Source organism: Manacus candei, unplaced genomic scaffold (assembly GCF_025592945.1).
Source record: "Manacus candei isolate 608988 ecotype Guabito, Panama unplaced genomic scaffold, ASM2559294v1 h1tg000014l, whole genome shotgun sequence".
NCBI lineage: Eukaryota > Metazoa > Chordata > Aves > Passeriformes > Pipridae > Manacus > Manacus candei.
In genome coordinates this window covers 64932406-64950391 of record NW_026138062.1, presented here as the reverse complement: position 1 = coordinate 64950391, position 17986 = coordinate 64932406, and the positions used below count along the sequence as shown (strand labels likewise).

General features: G+C 41.9%; 1 protein-coding gene across 3 annotated transcripts in view; it reads right to left on the bottom strand.

The window, feature by feature from the left end:
- LOC127467734 (TPA-induced transmembrane protein-like) overlaps window positions 1-17986 on the bottom strand; it is a 35301-nt gene that overhangs the window by 14083 nt on the left and 3232 nt on the right. The window contains exons 2-6 of one of the 3 annotated variants that reach the window (XM_051780015.1): window positions 16768-16891; window positions 15215-15348; window positions 14319-14389; window positions 12723-12916; window positions 10089-11886 (exon numbers count right to left, since the gene is read on the bottom strand). In XM_051780015.1, coding sequence (XP_051635975.1) covers window positions 11885-11886; window positions 12723-12916; window positions 14319-14389; window positions 15215-15348; window positions 16768-16891 — 525 coding nt within the window. In that variant the 3' untranslated portion in view covers window positions 10089-11884. Of the gene's footprint in view, window positions 1-10088; window positions 11887-12722; window positions 12917-14318; window positions 14390-15214; window positions 15349-16767; window positions 16892-17986 lie in introns of those variants that run through there. The other 2 variants (XM_051780014.1, XM_051780013.1) reach the window with 2 other exon arrangements.

The window sequence follows — 17986 nt, the reverse complement described above, 5'->3', positions numbered from 1 at the left end:
CATGTAACTCGTGGACGTCAGCCCATCCACACCAAAGTCCTAAGGAATGAGGCTCATGCAGATACATCATCCAGCTGTCAGTATCTCTCCTGAGTAACCTTAGCCAGACCTGGGAAAAAAATTAAAGTAAAGGGGCACCTGCAGGTGGTGCAGTATCTACAAGGCTTGGGAAAATTGACAGTTGGGTGGAGGAAATAATCCCAAATTATCACTCCTGTGAGACTGGCAGGAAAAGTTCATCAGCTTCAGGTGAATTAGTCTGTATGTCGGTGCTGAGCAGCCACAACCAGTGGGATCCCAAGAAGGAGGGGCCAGAGCCAATTACAGGGGTGACAGGAATTAAAATGTACTGAAGTGATGTGGCATTGGGCCTTCTTTGCCAAGCAGCCAGACACAGAGCAAGAATGACACTTTTTTGCTTGGTTGGATGTGGGGATTTTTTCGGGTTTGGCAGTTTTGTGTCAGAGGTGGTGGGTTTAAGGAGTCAAGTGGGAACTGGATATTTCTGGAGGAAGGTCCAGCTATTTCTGGACCAGTAACCACTTGTTGAGGGAGACCAAGTTAGATGGAGACAAGAGCTGCAGCGGCTCCCCACTGAAGCCCTTGCTCCTTAAAGCTGGTGCTGTCAAGTCCCACAGCAGTTCAGAGGAGCATCGTATTTCTGGAAGCAGGGGGGGCTGGTGGCTCATGAAGGTGGCTCAATGGGTCTCTGTGTGACCTTACCAGCAGTGTCCCACCACCTCTGCCCAAGAAATCCTCCTTCATGGACAGAAAGTGCACCCACTGCCTTGTTTGTTGGCCCCTTGGCAGTTGGATCAAAGTAAAGTCAGACTGAAAGCAATCTTAATTTCAGGTGTACAAAGAAGACCTAACACAAGCTCTTAATAGCAGGTGTTTAATCCTGCAGCTGCTGGGAGAAAATGTTGCAGAGTTCAGACCCCACCATTTACCCATAGCCTCTGCTGCTTCCTCTAATTAATTTCTTGACTTTCTTTCCTTCTTCCTATACATCCCCAAGTCTGCCACTTCATCCCTTCTGTTTGAAGAGTTCACTTTTAAGCAGCACTTCTATATTTGGGTTGACCACTTCCCGAGCATGACAGCTCATGCAGCTGCTCTGCAAAGAGCAAAGTGAAACTATAGAAAGAAAGAAAAGGAATTCTGCCTTTGTTTTCATTTTAATAGTTGAGTCACATTTCTCCTCTTTTGAGACTGCTGGTCAGAACTATTTCCCAGCAGTTTCACTGATAAGGCTATGCCTTTAATTGCCTCCAAAAAACCCCATCAGGAGCCAATCCCTAGAACCTCTCCAACCATAGGCAAGTTGGACTCCCTTCCTCTAACTTCTAGGGACCTGCCTCAGAGAGTCACCATATCTAGCATGAATTCAGATGCTGAGAAATGCTTTCAATTCTCAGACCACGCAACATATTTTCCCACAGGATTACATATGATTGACTGAATTAGAATTTATCTGAGAGCTGTGCAGCAATTTACAGGTCTAATTTGCTAGATCAACATATGCTATTTATCTTTTGACAGTCCTGGGGAAGAGTTACCCAAGCCCAACAGCCTTTCCCCCTGAGCTAGAGACTAAAAAATCAGAAGCCAACTCAATATAAACAAGAAAAAGTGGAATAAGTAAAGATTAGAAAACAAAAATACTTAAACTCACGATGCTTGACAGTTACAATAGACTCCTAATGTGAATTACGTGTATTATAAATATACATACATATTTTATTTTAAATGTATCTCATTGGAATTCTAGGACTGAATTACATGAAACAGTCCCCCTTGCATCTCCAACTAGAGTAAAGGAGTTTGTGCTCAGTGTAGGAAAACCACTACACATAATTCAGAGAAAATCAAGTAGGCAACCTGGAAGGAGGTAGGATTATAACTTTATTTTTATACACAGCTGTAATGAAAGCAATCTAAATCCTCCCACTAAACAGAAAGTTAGGAAGTTTACTAATATTTTCAAAACTTTCTGCTAGTCTTATAAAAGCACCAGAGGCATATATAGAAAGAAATTATTTCAGGCGAGCTGCCGAACGTAGGTAGTATATAGAAGAAATGAGACCAAAGAGCACACATTTATCAGGGAAAGTATCAACAACAAAAGATCATGGCATCACCTATTTACCTCAGTACTTGGAAAGAAAGAGAATATGCGAATAAGCAATTAGAGACCCACTCATAATGTACCTCCATCAGCAAGTTGGGCATATTTCTCAAGTTCATATGACTTGGCAGCTTCACACCCCTTAGTGTGTTTTTATTATATATATAAAACTAAGATATAAATATTAACACTACATTGCAAAATGCTTGTACATTACAGGCATTGTACAAACACAACATTTTAAACCATAAGCGATAACACACGCCTCAGCAAGCCTAGTTCTTATTACCAAGAAACACGGTAACAGCAATCTGAACATAATGTAAAGGCTCCGAATTTGCCAAATAATTTCAGTACCTAAACCTGGAAGTATAGTCTTCTGCTTGAAACAGCAAGGATTATTTCAGCTGCTGGAGACAGATGTCCCAGAAGCTGTCGTGTCTGCTAGCCTTGCATTCACCCGTGTGTTTGCAATTTGTGTTGCACAACTGCTGTGTTTTTCTTCCTTTTGCTTTTCACCAAGACACACTAAAGGTCAGATTGATGTAGATCATTTGTGGGAGCATGAGACCGGTTCTCCGCTATCTCTCTCCAATATTTACTGCTCACTCACTCATCTAGAGGTGCTTAATACAGACAAGCCCAGAAAGGCTGATTGCTCCTCAAATCCACAAACTTTGCAGAGGTACTGCCAGGCTCCCCACAGCGGGACACAGGCCGTGCTTCCCATGAATAGCTACGTGCTGTAACACCTGCCAACAGCCACCAGCTTGTCCCTGCCATCCCTCCATCCTCGGACTGGTGATTTGTGCCTCTACCCCCCTGCGACAGCCCCTGCTCCTGCAGCTTCCAGGGCAGAACTGGATGCCTTGCCAGGGACTGCCTCCAGGGGAGAACAGCAGCAGAGAAGCTAAATAAAGTAATAAAGTGCCTTATCCAAAAAGCCGGAGAAAGGGTCTCCCTATGGGAACACAGGTGCCCATGGGTTGGCAGTGGGGATGAGGACTATGAAGTGCCAGACCTACCTGCTCACCTTATTTTCCTGCCCTAGGTGGAAAATACCCATCCCGATCAGGAGAAAAAGATATTCCCACAAGCAAAGTAAGTAAAGAGGCTCCTTGAGCACCTTGGGGGTGATGTGGCATCGCATGGGTGGGGGCAAGGGGGAGCTCTCTGCCAGCATCCAGCATCGCTGCGGATGTGGTGGGCAGCAGCCATGACCAGGCATTTTGCACCCCAGCCGAGGGAAACCTCCTTGCATCCAGTGGGCGATATCTGCGCTCTTGATGCCCCACTGTGCTGGATTATTTGGGGCCTCTGGTCTATTTTGTTTCTGGAGAAGGCAGCATGAGGGGGCAGCTGTCCTCTCCAGCTACAAAACCATGCGTGCCTCAGCCATCGCTTTGCAGCTGCCTCCTGCAGCGGTGAACCTGGCCTTCCTACATCCCAAACAGGATTGCAAGCACTTGAACCAGAGCGGGGGAGCCTCTGCTATGCCTCTGCTTCATCCCCTGCAAATGAGGTGGAGGGCTGCTGAAGGAAGTGGGCTGCCAGCACAGCACAGCCTGCATTTGGTCACACACCAGCCCGCATTCCCCATACACAAGCACAGTTTAGAACTTTCTCTAAACACGTGTCAGTATGACATATTCTCCTAATAAAACATAGTTTCTGCATATTGAATATGCAAATAGGGAAGACTCACATGATAGCCAGGATCACATGTGTTCATGTGAATCGGGAGGTCTTGGTTTCGATTCAGGTTGCTACATTTTTCCCCTGTGGGTAGAGCCATTCATGTAGCAAAGACATAATACTTTTACCATTTTCACGAGCTGCAGTATTTGCTTAGCAAAAAACAGCTTCTTGTTAGTCATTTACATCAGCAATTTCATGGCAGTCTTAAGGCAGCACAGTAATGTTTGAAAACACCTCAAATTCTCTAAGATAGCAGCTTTAACACAATATCAAGAGACAGATGTCTCTCCTTCTGTCAGGTTGCAAAACAAGTATGCTTAAAAATCCCATTATCTTAGGCAAAAGTGAAAACTCAGTTCTAAAATTTTACAGGAGCAATCCATATTTCGATCAACCTCATAACAAGAATGAACTAGACTGATAAAAACAAGGCTGAGAGCATGATGCAAATGACAGCCCTCTGCCATTTAGACACTTATGGGACAGAGAGACAAATTTCCAGAAAGGCTCAAGCCTGCCAGACCCATGCACACGGACACCCAGAGCACAGTCAGGCATGTGGCACATCATGTAGTGCCTCCGAGCCCCAGCGCCCAGCCGGTGATCCCAGGCACAACTCAGGCTCCATTGGCCTTAAAGCTAAAGCAGAGTCAGAGAATGAGCAAGCAAGATCATCCATTTCTAAGCAGACATGTACAACTGATTTCAGTTAATTAAACCCCCAAAAACAAAACAACAAAAAGAAAAACCCAATAAGGCTGCAAATCTAGGTTTTCTTGAGGCCGTTGAGCACTACTGCATGACACAAGTGTGTTGAACTAGAGAGAAGATAAATCATCAGATTTATTTAGCCCTCAGAGATTCAGCTCTTTCCCCAGCTAATGCCACGTGAGCTCATGCTTTTGCACAGCCTGTGCTCCGTCTGTAGCTAAGTCCTGTGCTGCCGAAAATCCTTGTCTCATGTCGCTGCACCAAAGCATGACAATCACATGTTTTCTTCCTCTCTCCTCAGCAGAGACCTACAGCTATCCATCAAGTACCATCAAGGTAAGGACTAAAAGCAATTTTTTTTTTTTGCTGCTCTCCGGGGTAACTGAATCAAAACATTAATGTATCAGAAAGATGTGGTGTCAGTCATGTTCCCGTGGGAGAGAGAAAAGCCCATAATCAGTGTATTTACTTGGGACACAGAAAAACGGCAGTTTAAGCCTACGTACAAAATAAGTGTATGCATAGACAACTGTAGCATTGATACTCAGCCCCAATCTTGGGCAGCCAGCGGCCAAACAGGCTGCAGCACTCACTCATAATTTCCAAGGCTGAGTGTAATGCTGCCTGGCCCAAATCAGACAATTCAGGAGGCTGAACCTTGGGATCACGTCCTGGGTGAGTGTCCCCAGCCACTGCACAAGTTACAGCTGAGGGGGTGCTTCTCTATCCTCTACCCCTCTCCCTTCTCCCTTCAGCTTTCTGGTAGCCAGAGTAGCCTCCCTTGACTACTGACATGTTTCCACAAAAAGTTTCAGTTTCAACATGACATTTTCTAAAAATCATTTAACTGGACTATGGTCAACCAGGTTTAGTAATAAAAGAAATCTTCAGCTGAAAAACAATGGGAATTTTAATGCTTTGAGGCTTAAAGGTTAATCTTTACACTGTAAATGTAATTTAAATGTAAATTTGTTGATGCCTCAACAAATGGCTAAGTCTCCGTTGGAACAGAATAAGGTTTCCCGTTCCGATGTCGCACTGACTGTAGAAGGAAGAAAAGAAAAAAAATAACCAAACAAAAATGCCCCTTCAGCTCATGCATTTAGCTTCTTATAAACCAGAATGGAGCAAATGGTTGCATTGCAACACAGAAAAGACTGATAAACACTTTGCCCAGTCCTAATTGCCTCCCTAGTTTAGGGTTAGATTTAGGAATTCTGGCAATGCAACCCACAGTAATTTAAGAGGTAACTCTATAAGCTGGTATGTTCCCTGCCTCTGTACCCGAACTTATCATCCTGGAAGGCAGGGGTGGGGGGAACAGCCACTTCTCAACTGCTGCACTCCTCAGTCTTGTGCGCTTGTTTGTGTGTGTTAATACACCGGGCTCCGAGAAGCAGCAGCTGAGTACCTGTGGTTTGCTACCTGTGCTTTGTAAATAGCTCATTTTAGCAGAGGGTTAGTGAAGTTGCCTCAAGTCCCTGATGACCAAGGATCACCAGGAGCCCTATGTACCACAGAACAAAGCACTGCCTTTTAGCAGCCTAACTGGGTTGTTTTAGGGGTTTTTTCAATAAAGATGACATCAGTAAAACAAAAGTTGGTGTCCAGCAGATAAGTGGGTGTTTAGCAGAAAATTTTGAAGAAGGTGGGCAAGATGACAGAAAATGGTGTGATTAAATGAGTTCATCATTTGTACATGTAAGTGTGGGATGGATTGTGGGGGAAAAGAAGGGGGTGGAACTGTAACAGGGAACCTGCCAAGTAGCTGTCAAGTTTTGAGAGTTTTTGGTGTCCTGAGTAAAAGCTCTAGAGCATGGTTCAAAGACAGTACCAGGAGCATTGTTAGTGCAGTAGGAGAGATGCCCCTTCTGAGGTTACACTTGGCCTGTGAATAATGGTCTTCACTCTTGCTCCTCCTGCACCATTGGCATGCGGGAGAAATCACTCCACCTCTGCACTTTGATCTCCCCACTGAGAAGAGAAGGTTGATGATAACAGCCTTTTAAAACATGAAAACTGGAAGGATTCTGGAAAATGTGGCTATGAGCAAGCTTGGTTAGAGACTTGTATGTTTGACAGATAAGAGATGCTCCAGACTTCACTCAGTGGACTGGGAGCCAGTAACTCATGAAAATTAAGAGCCTACCTTTTCTCATTTCATAGGCACATTAAGAGAAGCACTGCTGTCCTCCCAGTTCTTTGCAATCATGACTAGGTGAGAAAGCCATGCACTTGCAGATAGGTAGGACATTCCTTTTCTTAGGCAAGTTTACCCTGACTGCTTTGGTCCTTAAAATTTCTGGAATTTCTAAATCTCAAAATTTTATAAAGCCCCAAATCAAAACTCAGGATTTACTTTTGGTGAAGTGTCCTCAAGGTCAGGAGATCTTTCACACAGAAATTCAAGCAGACAATACAGACAATACAATTTACATAAACTTGGAAAATCCAAGACAAATTCTGTAGGAATTTTGTTCTAAGAATTCTTTCTCACTTCTATGTTTGAAAAATAGAATCTAACATTTTTGAGTTTTTAACCCATGAAGCAGAGACCACTGTTACACTCACAGTGTGAAAGGTAGCTATAAATGTCATCATGAACCCAGCAACACTCACTTTAAAACACTACCACTACCGAGGACAATCACTATAAAGCCTGTACTTACTCACTGGCTTCATTAGCCAGTGGGTTCAAATCAAGAACACCAGAGCAAAGAAATTTTTAACTTCTGGCTCCAAGTACTTAATCATTTCACATTGTCCCTTTAGATTTAATGAGTCATCCTGCTAGCTATTTAGATGCACAATCACCCACGACCCATTAGCAAACACCTTCAAGAGGCAAAAGGAGGGACAAGTCTAAACAGAGTTGGGAAAGCATTTGCCCACATGGTCTTACCTCATCCGCTAATGGCTCTTACAGAAATTACAGCAGACAGGAGTTAGAGAATATTCTAAGTTGGGAGGGACTCTTCTTTCTCCTCCCTCTGTTTTCACAGAGAGCATTAGATGAGGACTGCCAGGGAAGGGATTAGCCATCGCTTCATCTCCAGTGAGGCCAGGGCCCCTTCCAGGACAGCATGTCTCCTGCACAGACACACACAACACGCACACTTGGGGTCTTAGACCCTACAGTCTCTCTGCCACCTGGCTGTGACTCCTCTATCCCTCCCTTTATTCCTCTGTTTTCTTATGCACCTTTCTTTGCAAATCACCCTGAACCCTCCCTTTAGTTCCTCCTCTAAACACCCCATGTTAAATCCTGTGCAAATCCCAAGTGCGCTCCCTTCACATACATTGTATCAATGTCACACGTAATTCTCCCTCCACTCCAATCAGCTCCCATTCATTGGTTGGGTGGAAATCACCTTAGGCTCACAGGGATGATCTCCCTTAAGGAACAGCCCTGGGGGGAGCTGGGGCAGGGCTGCTGGCTGCAATTGTGCTGCTGTGCTCCCTCATGTGGTGATGAGCTTTCACCATGCAAGCCACTGCTGGCAGTGGTGGTACCTCAGGACAAGAGTCAGGCCTTCGCCCTCCACCCACGCCAGGTGTCCATGTGTTGTTGGGAGCTCCAGGTGTGCCACCATAGCCCGTGTAGTAGGGAAATGACAGTGGATTTACAAACCCTTCTTGGTACTGTGTATATTGGTCAATAGCACTGCGTGAGTGTATAGGCTATACCAGGCTCGTTCAGCTTCTTCAGGGTATAATCGTGTTGAACTTCACTCCTTCTCTCTTTCCCACTTCCACCCTCAGGAACATGCTGCCAAAAGAGATTCTATGAATTCCAGTGAACTGTGGTACTCGACTCTCAGCCACAGTGTAAAACATGAAGCCTCCGAGATTGATGGCAATAATCAGACAGAATACGCACTTGTCAAAGTGCCCAAGGCGAAGAAAACTATCACCAGCCCTGAAGAATATAGTGAATATGATGATGTCCTGGTAACTTAGAAGGCACTCTTTTACTTCAGTGTATGCAGCCGTGATAACCATCTTACCTCTGCTGTCAGGTCTTCAAACAAACCTCTCTCTCTCTCTCTCTCTCTCTCTCTCTCTCTCTCTCTCTCTCTCTCTCTCTCTCTCGGCACCAAGCTTACATATTAGGATACATCTACCAGTCATTTCCTGTGAGACAAACCTGTCCATGAAAAGGTGATCAGAGAAAGAAACATGGACAGGGTACAGGACTTGACAACTAAACCAGGAGGAATCAGTAGCAACTGCTATCATAAAGACGACGTTCCTCTATAGAAAATGAGGAGCTTCAATGTTAAAAGCAACTGAGGCTGCACATTTTTCTGGACTTTTATAATACTTTTAAGGGTGTGTTAAAGAACTACTGATACAAATCTCAAAAATGCAATAATAACAGGGTTATTTTGTTTGCTTGGGGCATCTTTTATGTTTTAAATGAGAGCATAAACCTTGTATTAGATGCACTTACACTTTTCCAAAGTTTTTCTATCTTGCTTGATTAATACTATTATACAATGCACAACTTTTATAAATAACTCATTTCTCAAATTCCCCCTTCCCCTTTTAATGTACTACTTGTCCAAGAGTGAAGTCTTAATGAAATTGGAATTAAATTAAAAAAACCAATAAACTGCATGCAAAACAAATATTACACCCACTCAGAAGAGTGTGAGTACTGATGCTGCCCAGGTGACAACTACCTCTCAGTAGTAGAAGCCCAGGTGTTGTTTCCATGACACAACTCTTGCAGCTCACTCCTGCTGGAGTCTCAGGTTTGGCTTTCTGCAATGCTGGAATATAACCTCCTCAGAGCCCATCACACCCCTCTGCAAGCAGTATTTCTGGACATGCACAAAGGACTGAAACTGGTTATTCAACTGTTTACCAGAGCTCACAAAGTGATTATGTGCCTGTTTTCTTGCTTGAGCATGTTTTTTTGCTCCCTCCGTTTTTGTAACAATGCAATTTGGAAGAAAATCTTGCACAGTTTTCCCGAATTTAAGTCTTCCTTTGTCTGTGATGGCTGGCTGCAGCCCTGGCTTTGTGGTGTGGTGCCTTTGCCAATCCCACCTGCCATTTCGGTGCCGGGGGCAGTCCCACGGGTCAATGGTTGCACGTAGCATGGAAGGACACAGACTGCCTGCAGGTACCACTGCTGTGACAGGCAGCTGAACCCGCCCAAAACTGGTACTGGCTGCTGTGGCTGCACAGATGACTACCTGCTATGGGGTTTTAAAGGGCTGGTTGCACACTCCATAAGATGCTTTTTAACAGCGTCTCAGTTGTCTCAGTCATTTAAGTGTTACCCACATCCCTTCTATTAAAATCCACGCAAAATATCTAACTTGATGAAATAATGTGTTTTCATACTGCTGTGTCCCTAATGAACTGAATCATAATTAATACAATCTGACTGGATGTGAACTGTAAAGTTGGAAATTTCTGTTTAATATCACGTCTTACGACAACTCCACCTCCTTCTTTCCTTGGGGTTAAGGTACTGGGGCAGAGGAGGATGGTTGACTAAAAATGAATGCTTGTCTCCTTCTTTTCCTCTCAACTCAATGTTCATAGGGGTATTACCATAAAGAAGTCTAATCATTACATTATTTTTCAGTTCTTAGAATTGAGATGACGTGTTCAAGGATATGTTCAGGCGTCTTAGTAAGAGCAGTAAATTTGAGCAGCATCTCAACAGCAACTTTTTTCTTTGCTGCTGGTACTTTCATAGCCTGCTGCTTTTGGGACAAACCATACAGGCCATGAAGTTTGTCCTTCCCCAGTGTAAGAATCAAAATGAATACTTCTCCTAGCTCTATGCTGCATAGAAAATTACAGCAAGAGAAATTATGGTTCTTACAGCCAACGCTATATTTTACAACTCAAGATGGGATCAGAATTACCCACAAATAGGAGAGTTATGTGAACTACTAATTTGGTCCAGAATGTTTCCCAAGTTCAGATAAAACTAATGTAAGAACAACTACGGTGTGAGTGTACAGCTCTGTCAGACAGAAGCTTCGTACAGCTCTCAGCATTTAGAATTCCAGAGGTTATTTTCCAGTTCAAACACCTGAAAGAATGGAGCTTGAAAACAATCACTTTAAGACTAAAAATAATTTAATGCACAATAACATTGACAGATTACTCCTTAAATAAACTAGTAATATTAGAAAACACAATTTACCATAAGGTATTTCTTAAAATACAAAATGTTTCTTAAAATAAATGTCTGTCTATCCAACAGGCTATAAATAAATGACAAGAAGGTATACTTCACTAACATGGTAGTGAATACATTCCACTCTGCATAAGGTTAATGCTTCATTTTCAGGTCATAGTCAGGTACTGTTTATAACTCTCATGCCATGCTGATCTACATGGTCTGCTTCAGCATCTTCCTCTTGGCTTTGATCCATCTCATCTGATCTTTCATCAACAAGAACAACTATTTGCTGCCTTATTAAGGCAAATATCTTGCATCTGTTCATTTTTATCCCCAGTGCAGGGACAGGGACTATAGCTAAGGGAGTGGACTAGTTTGTCTTCAGATTTACAAATGTAGGTGAAATATCTGTCTACTCACTAATAGCAGTAGTTAATTATTAAAGCACACGGCTAATTTGACCTTTGATAGATTCCTGTGACATTCAGATGTGTTAGTGAACAAGACATGTTTCTTCACGATGTTTCTTCCTTCTTTTCTATTTCACACAGAAGAAGAGAAAAATAGAGCAGATATCACCTTATCCAGGAAGACTCTAGGATGAATAAGGAGAGTTAAAGCTTTCTTGAGAATCTAGTGCAAAGGTCTTTGATGTAATTAGAGAATACATATACATATATATATATATATATATATATATGTTTTCAGGCTGTTTTACAAGAAAGGAGCAATGGGAAAACATGGCATATGAAGCTAGGAGAGAAAAAAGTAACAGTATGGGTGAAAGTGAGCATTAAGGGTGAAGCCATGCAGATAATTTTGGATAAACCAAGAGAAGAAGAAAGCCATGTGCAAGACCACTTTTAAAGCTTGCACAGAACATTCAGATTTAAACAAAAGGCAAGACAAAGCAGAGCTTTCAAAGTCAACAGAACATGCATCAGAGAAGATATATGATTTTCACAAGAGCAAAATGGATTATTGAGGTATCAGGACAATTAAGAAGGAGGTAGTGGTGGTGTAGGAGTGCAACACTGTTATAAATATGCCACATGTTCCATTTACAATATTGCATCACAGGCAGTATTTAGAAGTGTTTCTACCTAATGAATAGCTCCCTGCCCTGGGATTACTAACAGATAGGAGATCTCATCTCTTCTAGGTGGTGATGAAGACGAGGAACTTTTCCATCATTTCTCTGAAAGTTAAAACAGTACAATATTAAAATGAAACTTTAATATGAGTTAATCACAATATACACTGCATGCTGAAGTTTTGGCCTAGGATTATTCTGAAAGCACATAAGTTTGGCTTAGCAAACTGGGGGTGCGGGAAGAAGCTCCGTGCATTGTTTTCATTATAACTGCAAAGCTCATGGGACTTTTATACTGGCATTTCTATCAAGACAAATATAAATTTGTTGGAATCGCTGGCTAGTCACTGGTAGTCATCGGAATCACTGCTTAGAAAACCTAGGAGAATGAATATTTGGTGATTTTAAAAGGTATTTCTGTGCATAATAAATTTTCAAAAAAACCCAAACTTCCAAAGAGACAAAAATCAGGAGTCTTTTTCACCCTTGATTGAGAAAAAGAAAATCGAGAAATTGAATCTCAAATTACCTATCCTGTTTTACTTGGATTAAAATTTAGTTTGTAAACATTCAGAAATCAATATACAATAAGGATAAATATTTTTCATTTTTTGTCTCCCTGTTATGGTACACACACATATGAGGAGAATTTCTTTGTATAGAAAAAATGTAAGAATAGATTTAAGGAGTTTGGTTGGAGTCCATAGCTGACCAGTCTCATCACTATTCCCTTTCTCATCAGAGCACCTGACATTGAATCCTCGGTAATAAGTCATGCATAGCAGGACTTTCTCAAAACTATTTTACGGTGTTCTTAATGTTGTTGTGCAAAATATATTTCCTAACAAATATCAACACTTTTTTAGAATTATTTCCCTTCTTTACCATAAAATGCTTCTGCTCTTTGTAAAGAAACAGTTTCTATAATGTACAGCACTTACACGTGAGAGAAGTTCGGTCAAGCTTTAACTTGTCACATTCAGATGTCTCAGGATTAAAAGTGTCATCTTCATCATAAATATTTTGACGTAAAATGTTCCTTATAAAATCTGGGTTCATAATGTTTTCCATAAATCCTTCTGTTGTTGGTGGTACAGAAAACACTAGCTGATAAATTACAGTGGAGCTTTCATTACTGAAAAACAAAGTCAGGTATGAATGCCTTCAGGCTCCCCCTGGATGTTTTATTTCTTTGAGAAGACTGTCTTTACATATCAATGTTGACATGGATTTTTTTTTTTTAGAATGTTTTCTAAAGAAAAGCATTATAAAAGAAAACTGTCATCAAAGCTTCCAGTTTCCTCCTCCGACCTCCTCCCTTCTCAGAACAGCTCTTGAAACTGGGTATGTACTTGAAGCCAGCCAGGGACATGTTTTCAAATGCACAAAGGGCAGTTGGACATGTGTCCTAATGGGGTGTGGTTTTCAGCACCCCTGCTTCACAAGTACACACTGATAAGAGATGTTGCAACAGCATGTACATAGCTTAGCTAGGAACCTGCAGAAAGGTCTGCTCTCCTGCCAGCAGTACCTGGGACCACCCAGCTGTGCTCCTAACTCAGCTCTGGAGTGGATTACACAAACCAGTGAACGGGAGACCACCTCTGGAGATTTCATTGTTTGTGGTCTACTACATCCACTGTCTACAATTCAACAGCTACATTTTGTGCTCACAGAACTTAAATATTACAAAAAGTAGTTGAATGTGAGAAAATAAAAGGAAACAGAGACGCAGCAAGAGAGAGACACACAAAGAGGCAGAGAGGGAGAGATCAGCTGATCAATATATATGCAGAACTAGACCTTTGTACTTGATGGTCTAAGTCATAATTTTTAGGCATAGAGGAAATAAGGCTTAGAAGCTACAGTTCACCATGGAACAGAGCTGGCACACCCAAGGCTGGCAGTGCAAGGGAGCATATTCCCTCAAGTGAGCAAAGTGACCACAGGACTGCCCCTTGCCACATCCCAGGGTAGCTCTTTCTCTGTCCTTGCTCTCTCAGGGGCCTTGGGACTTTGTGAATCTACTTTCCTTGATTTTCTCCCATCTTTCTAATTTCTTTTGTAATTGAGCTTTTCAGAACTCCTCGGGGAAGCTCTCTGACTGTCTTCCCTTGCCTCTATGCTATTTCTCCATGACAGGAGGCATGTATATTCCTGTTGCCTTTACCTCTTTTGGAAACAAAACAGTGCTCTCCTCCCCATGAACCCTGTTTTATTTATTTAAGACTATTTAAGCCACTTCATTTTTAAGTGTCTCCATCAATTACTTTTCCCTTTAATGAATATCCTTGAATATGTTTATTAAGGGCTGCAATTAGAACCAAAAATAACAGAGATGAATACTTTACAGCAACAAAATGCTACTGTCGTATACTATTAGCAGCATTTTCCATTTACACCAGAGAATCCTTTGACCAGTTTTGCCTACCTATAAACCTAACTTTCCCCTAAACAACCTATATATACCCATGCTTATGTGTTTATTTCATCAAAAGCCTATAATTTTCAGATAATTTTGGTGACAAATCGCTTACCTGAAAGAAATCACTTGAGCTGACCTAAAGTAACGTCCTAAAGCTGGAGATGAACTGTAGACCTCTGTTAGCTGGGATAGAAAAAAAAAAAAAGAAAAAAAGCAAAACATATTTCTTCTATTCAATCTCTCTTTTCTGCACAAAAGAAAGTACAGCAATTCATTCCTAGAAGGTATCTTATGGGCATAAACACAGCTACTGAAGGTCAAATTTCAGCAAATATCTGCCCTGGAAGAGGTACACGGTCCTTTTAAATTTGACGGAAAAGTTAATTGCACATTTGAGTGATTGCTATATAACCTTAACACAATAGAGGCATTCAGGGTGATGTAAAAGTGTATGCTCATGTTGCCATGTACAATTCACATCGCTAGGTTTGTGATTTAATTAGTGCCCAAAAGCTCTTCTAACTTTTAAATGGTAGAGGGAAGGGTTTCTCTACTGATACTCCCTTTCCACAATGTCTAAATGAGCACTGTCATGCCTGCTGAGCTTATTTCAGCTGTAACTCAGAGCCATGATGGCTTGATGGAAATTGCAGCTATAAACCCAGGCTGTCATTGTGTACTCATGAAAGAATGCAGCAGCACACAGGATTTTGAGCGCCTATTGGCTTTAGATGACTTCCACCAGCCCCTCCTAAATTATTCAATGATTCTGTGAAAAAGGTGAAGACTATGTCCTAACCATTAGTCCAATTTGGTGGAAAAAAATCAGATGCTCTTTTTGTGCTTAAAAGCAGACAACACTTTTTTTCTAGATCAGGACTTTAAGAAGTACAACTCAATTTTTTTGTTGACTTGCTGCACAGAGAAACAGAAACTTCTTGAAAGGAAAAACACTGAAACTATGTTGTAAGCAGAATCAACTTTGCCAAGAACCTCATCAAGACATACCCTCTTAGTAATGTCCTCAGAGAAAAAGTGTGGGAGACCACACATTAACTCCAATGTTCCCGAAAAATTGTGAAAATTTCCACTGTTTAGTAGTGCATCAGGATCCCAATAGTCATCCTCATCTGTGTAAACATCTAATAAAAGGAGATAGAAAGAAAAGGAAGAAATTCCAGTTAGCTGAAGTATTGAAAAAAACCTTCTTGGCTTGCTCCACAGTGAAATTTCCTAGGTAAGGACTGGTTGGGAGTGACAGAAAGAAAGTGTAAGTGTTAGACACCAGGTCAGTTATTATTGGGTCAGAACCACCTTGTGGGAGTGAGTGTGTGTGTGTGTGTGTGTGTGTGTGTGTGTGTGTGTGTGTGGAGGGGGAAGGGATGGCTCGAACCTCACGGAGTTGGGGTGGTGTTGTGTCCCTCATAGCAGACCCCTGGAGCCCACAGGGGGAAGCTCTGGAGGAACTGTCAGTCACAAACAGCCCAGGAAAACTATAACACCCCAGAGCTCCTGTAGCCCCTCACCCAACTCAGATTGGCAGGGACAGTGAGAACACTGCCCCTCACCATGATCTGGAACCCCCAGAGTGGCTGGTGGGTCAGAGACCCTGCCTAGGGGGTTGTCCATGAGGACCAGAGCAGATAAAACCAAGGGCATGTGTTTGCCTCATGTTGCAGTCCTGCCACTGGACTTGTGAGAGCTGGTCTTCTACAAGGCTGCAGTGGTAGCTATATGATCTGTCTCTCCCTCTTTCTCCTCTCTTCTTGATCCCTCTGCTTCTCTTTCTCTGCTCCTTTCTTGATGCTTAGGGTGTTTTGGAGCTGGAGTGATTGTATTTTGATTTAAGTGTTGTTGGTTTACTGGATTTTTACTTAAGTGTTGTGGATTAATAATATATGCTGAGTCAGTATTGTGGTGAAACATTTTTGTTTAGCTTGTGTGGTGTCCTTTTGAACTTTGGCCAAGTTCCCTTATTTGCTCCCCTAAATAAATAAAGAAATTCCTTGGGAACAAGCCCGTGGCTTATTCTCTTGACGCCATCTTGAGATATTAATGAACCCCTACATCTATATATTAAAGCAAAATTCCTAGCCAAATCTGTGAGCCAGCAGTTCCCTGGGCTTGGAGTCTTACAGCAAGTCACCCGAAGAGAAGTGACAGCACGTGGAGGTCAAACACCCACCCCCATTAGGAAAAGTCAGCTGCTCTGGGAGCCTGAGTGACAATGACACCACTTGAGGGGATCTGAGTGATCCATGACGCTTGTTGCAACATGACAAACATAATTTCCATCCTCATCCCTGTATCTCTTATAACTTTTTCTCACTTAGCTACCTACAAACTGGAATTGCCACCTGATCAGGATACAAGCTGCTTGCTGCATGCTAAGACAAAACCACTCACATCCACTACTCAACATACCAGCCTCTGCACTCAGTGTCCCAGTCCCTTCAGCAGTTTAATGAAGGAGTTTAAAGGATGCTACTCTTGCATTTGTGTTATATTAGACTGTACATATTGTACATTTGTATTACTGTAACCAAGAGTGAGATACTTACTAGAATAAAGAATTAGGCTGATGAGAATGACGAGGAAGATTACTAGAAATATTGCAGTTATAACCATCCATAGTTTACACTTCCAGAAAACTACACTCCTGCAGGACTTCCAATGATCTCTCTCCTAGGTATAAAAGGGAAGGACATACTGATTAATGAAATAAGGCAAGAAAAAAATATTGAAGTGAGTCTCTACTGTCACATTTAGAAACAAAAACCCGGCATAGATGGGAAAGCCACATTGGTAAACAAATGCCCTACACCAGGGGTTCCCACCCTTGACTGCTGCTGCAGGTGGGAATGTGGACCTGCAGAAGGCAAAGAACTTTCACAGTCAGGTGATTACTTGAAAGAAAAACGTTTAATTCCCATTTGTGCAGAATTTCCAACTGAGTTGCCCTTAAAGTCAAAGTACTACAAAGGTGCATTCTTGGCTCCCTCTTTATTTTTAACTACAGGAATTTGAGTTGCATGTTCCACAAGCTGTCCTTTTAATGTTTGTCATCTCTCCCAACCAAAAGGGTGTTTATAGAGGTATTTCCAAAATCATTCACCTTTGCAATGTTGATGATGTCAATCTGCATAGCTACTGGGTGCCAGCATCAAAGCAAAGGGGCTGCTATTCAATAGATGCTATTGCATTAAATCCACAATAAAATAACTGAGACCTTTATAGCTGACTGCCTTTTTCTGCAGAAGATGGGAAACTTGAAGGTTATTGAATATATTTAACAGAGTTTAATGGGAACCTCACCTATTCTAGGAGAGCACAAGAAAACTGTCTCCAAAGCGATTGCACACATATACGTTCATATGGGAGAGAAAGGACAGTACTTGCCTGATGTTTAATTTTTAATACTATTTAAGACCATAGAAAAAAATTAATCTTTTAATTCGTTAACTTAGTGGTATGAATATTATAAAACAAACAAACAAACAAAACCCCCAAACCAACCAAACAATTAAAACCTCACTTAGGTGACATAGCAAAACAGAAAACTTCAACTGCTTTGTTCCACAGCCAGAAGACTGAAGGAAGGGCTTGAATTCATAAGTAGACCATGCTGCCTTTTTATTCCTTCTCCTTCCCCCTCTCCATCCATCATAAACCCAGTAGTAAACTCCACACTCTTTTTGACATTAGTACAAGTAAGGAAAAGGTTGTCTGGGACACACGTGCAGATTGGTGGGAGACACTAATCCAGGCTACTGTCCTTTA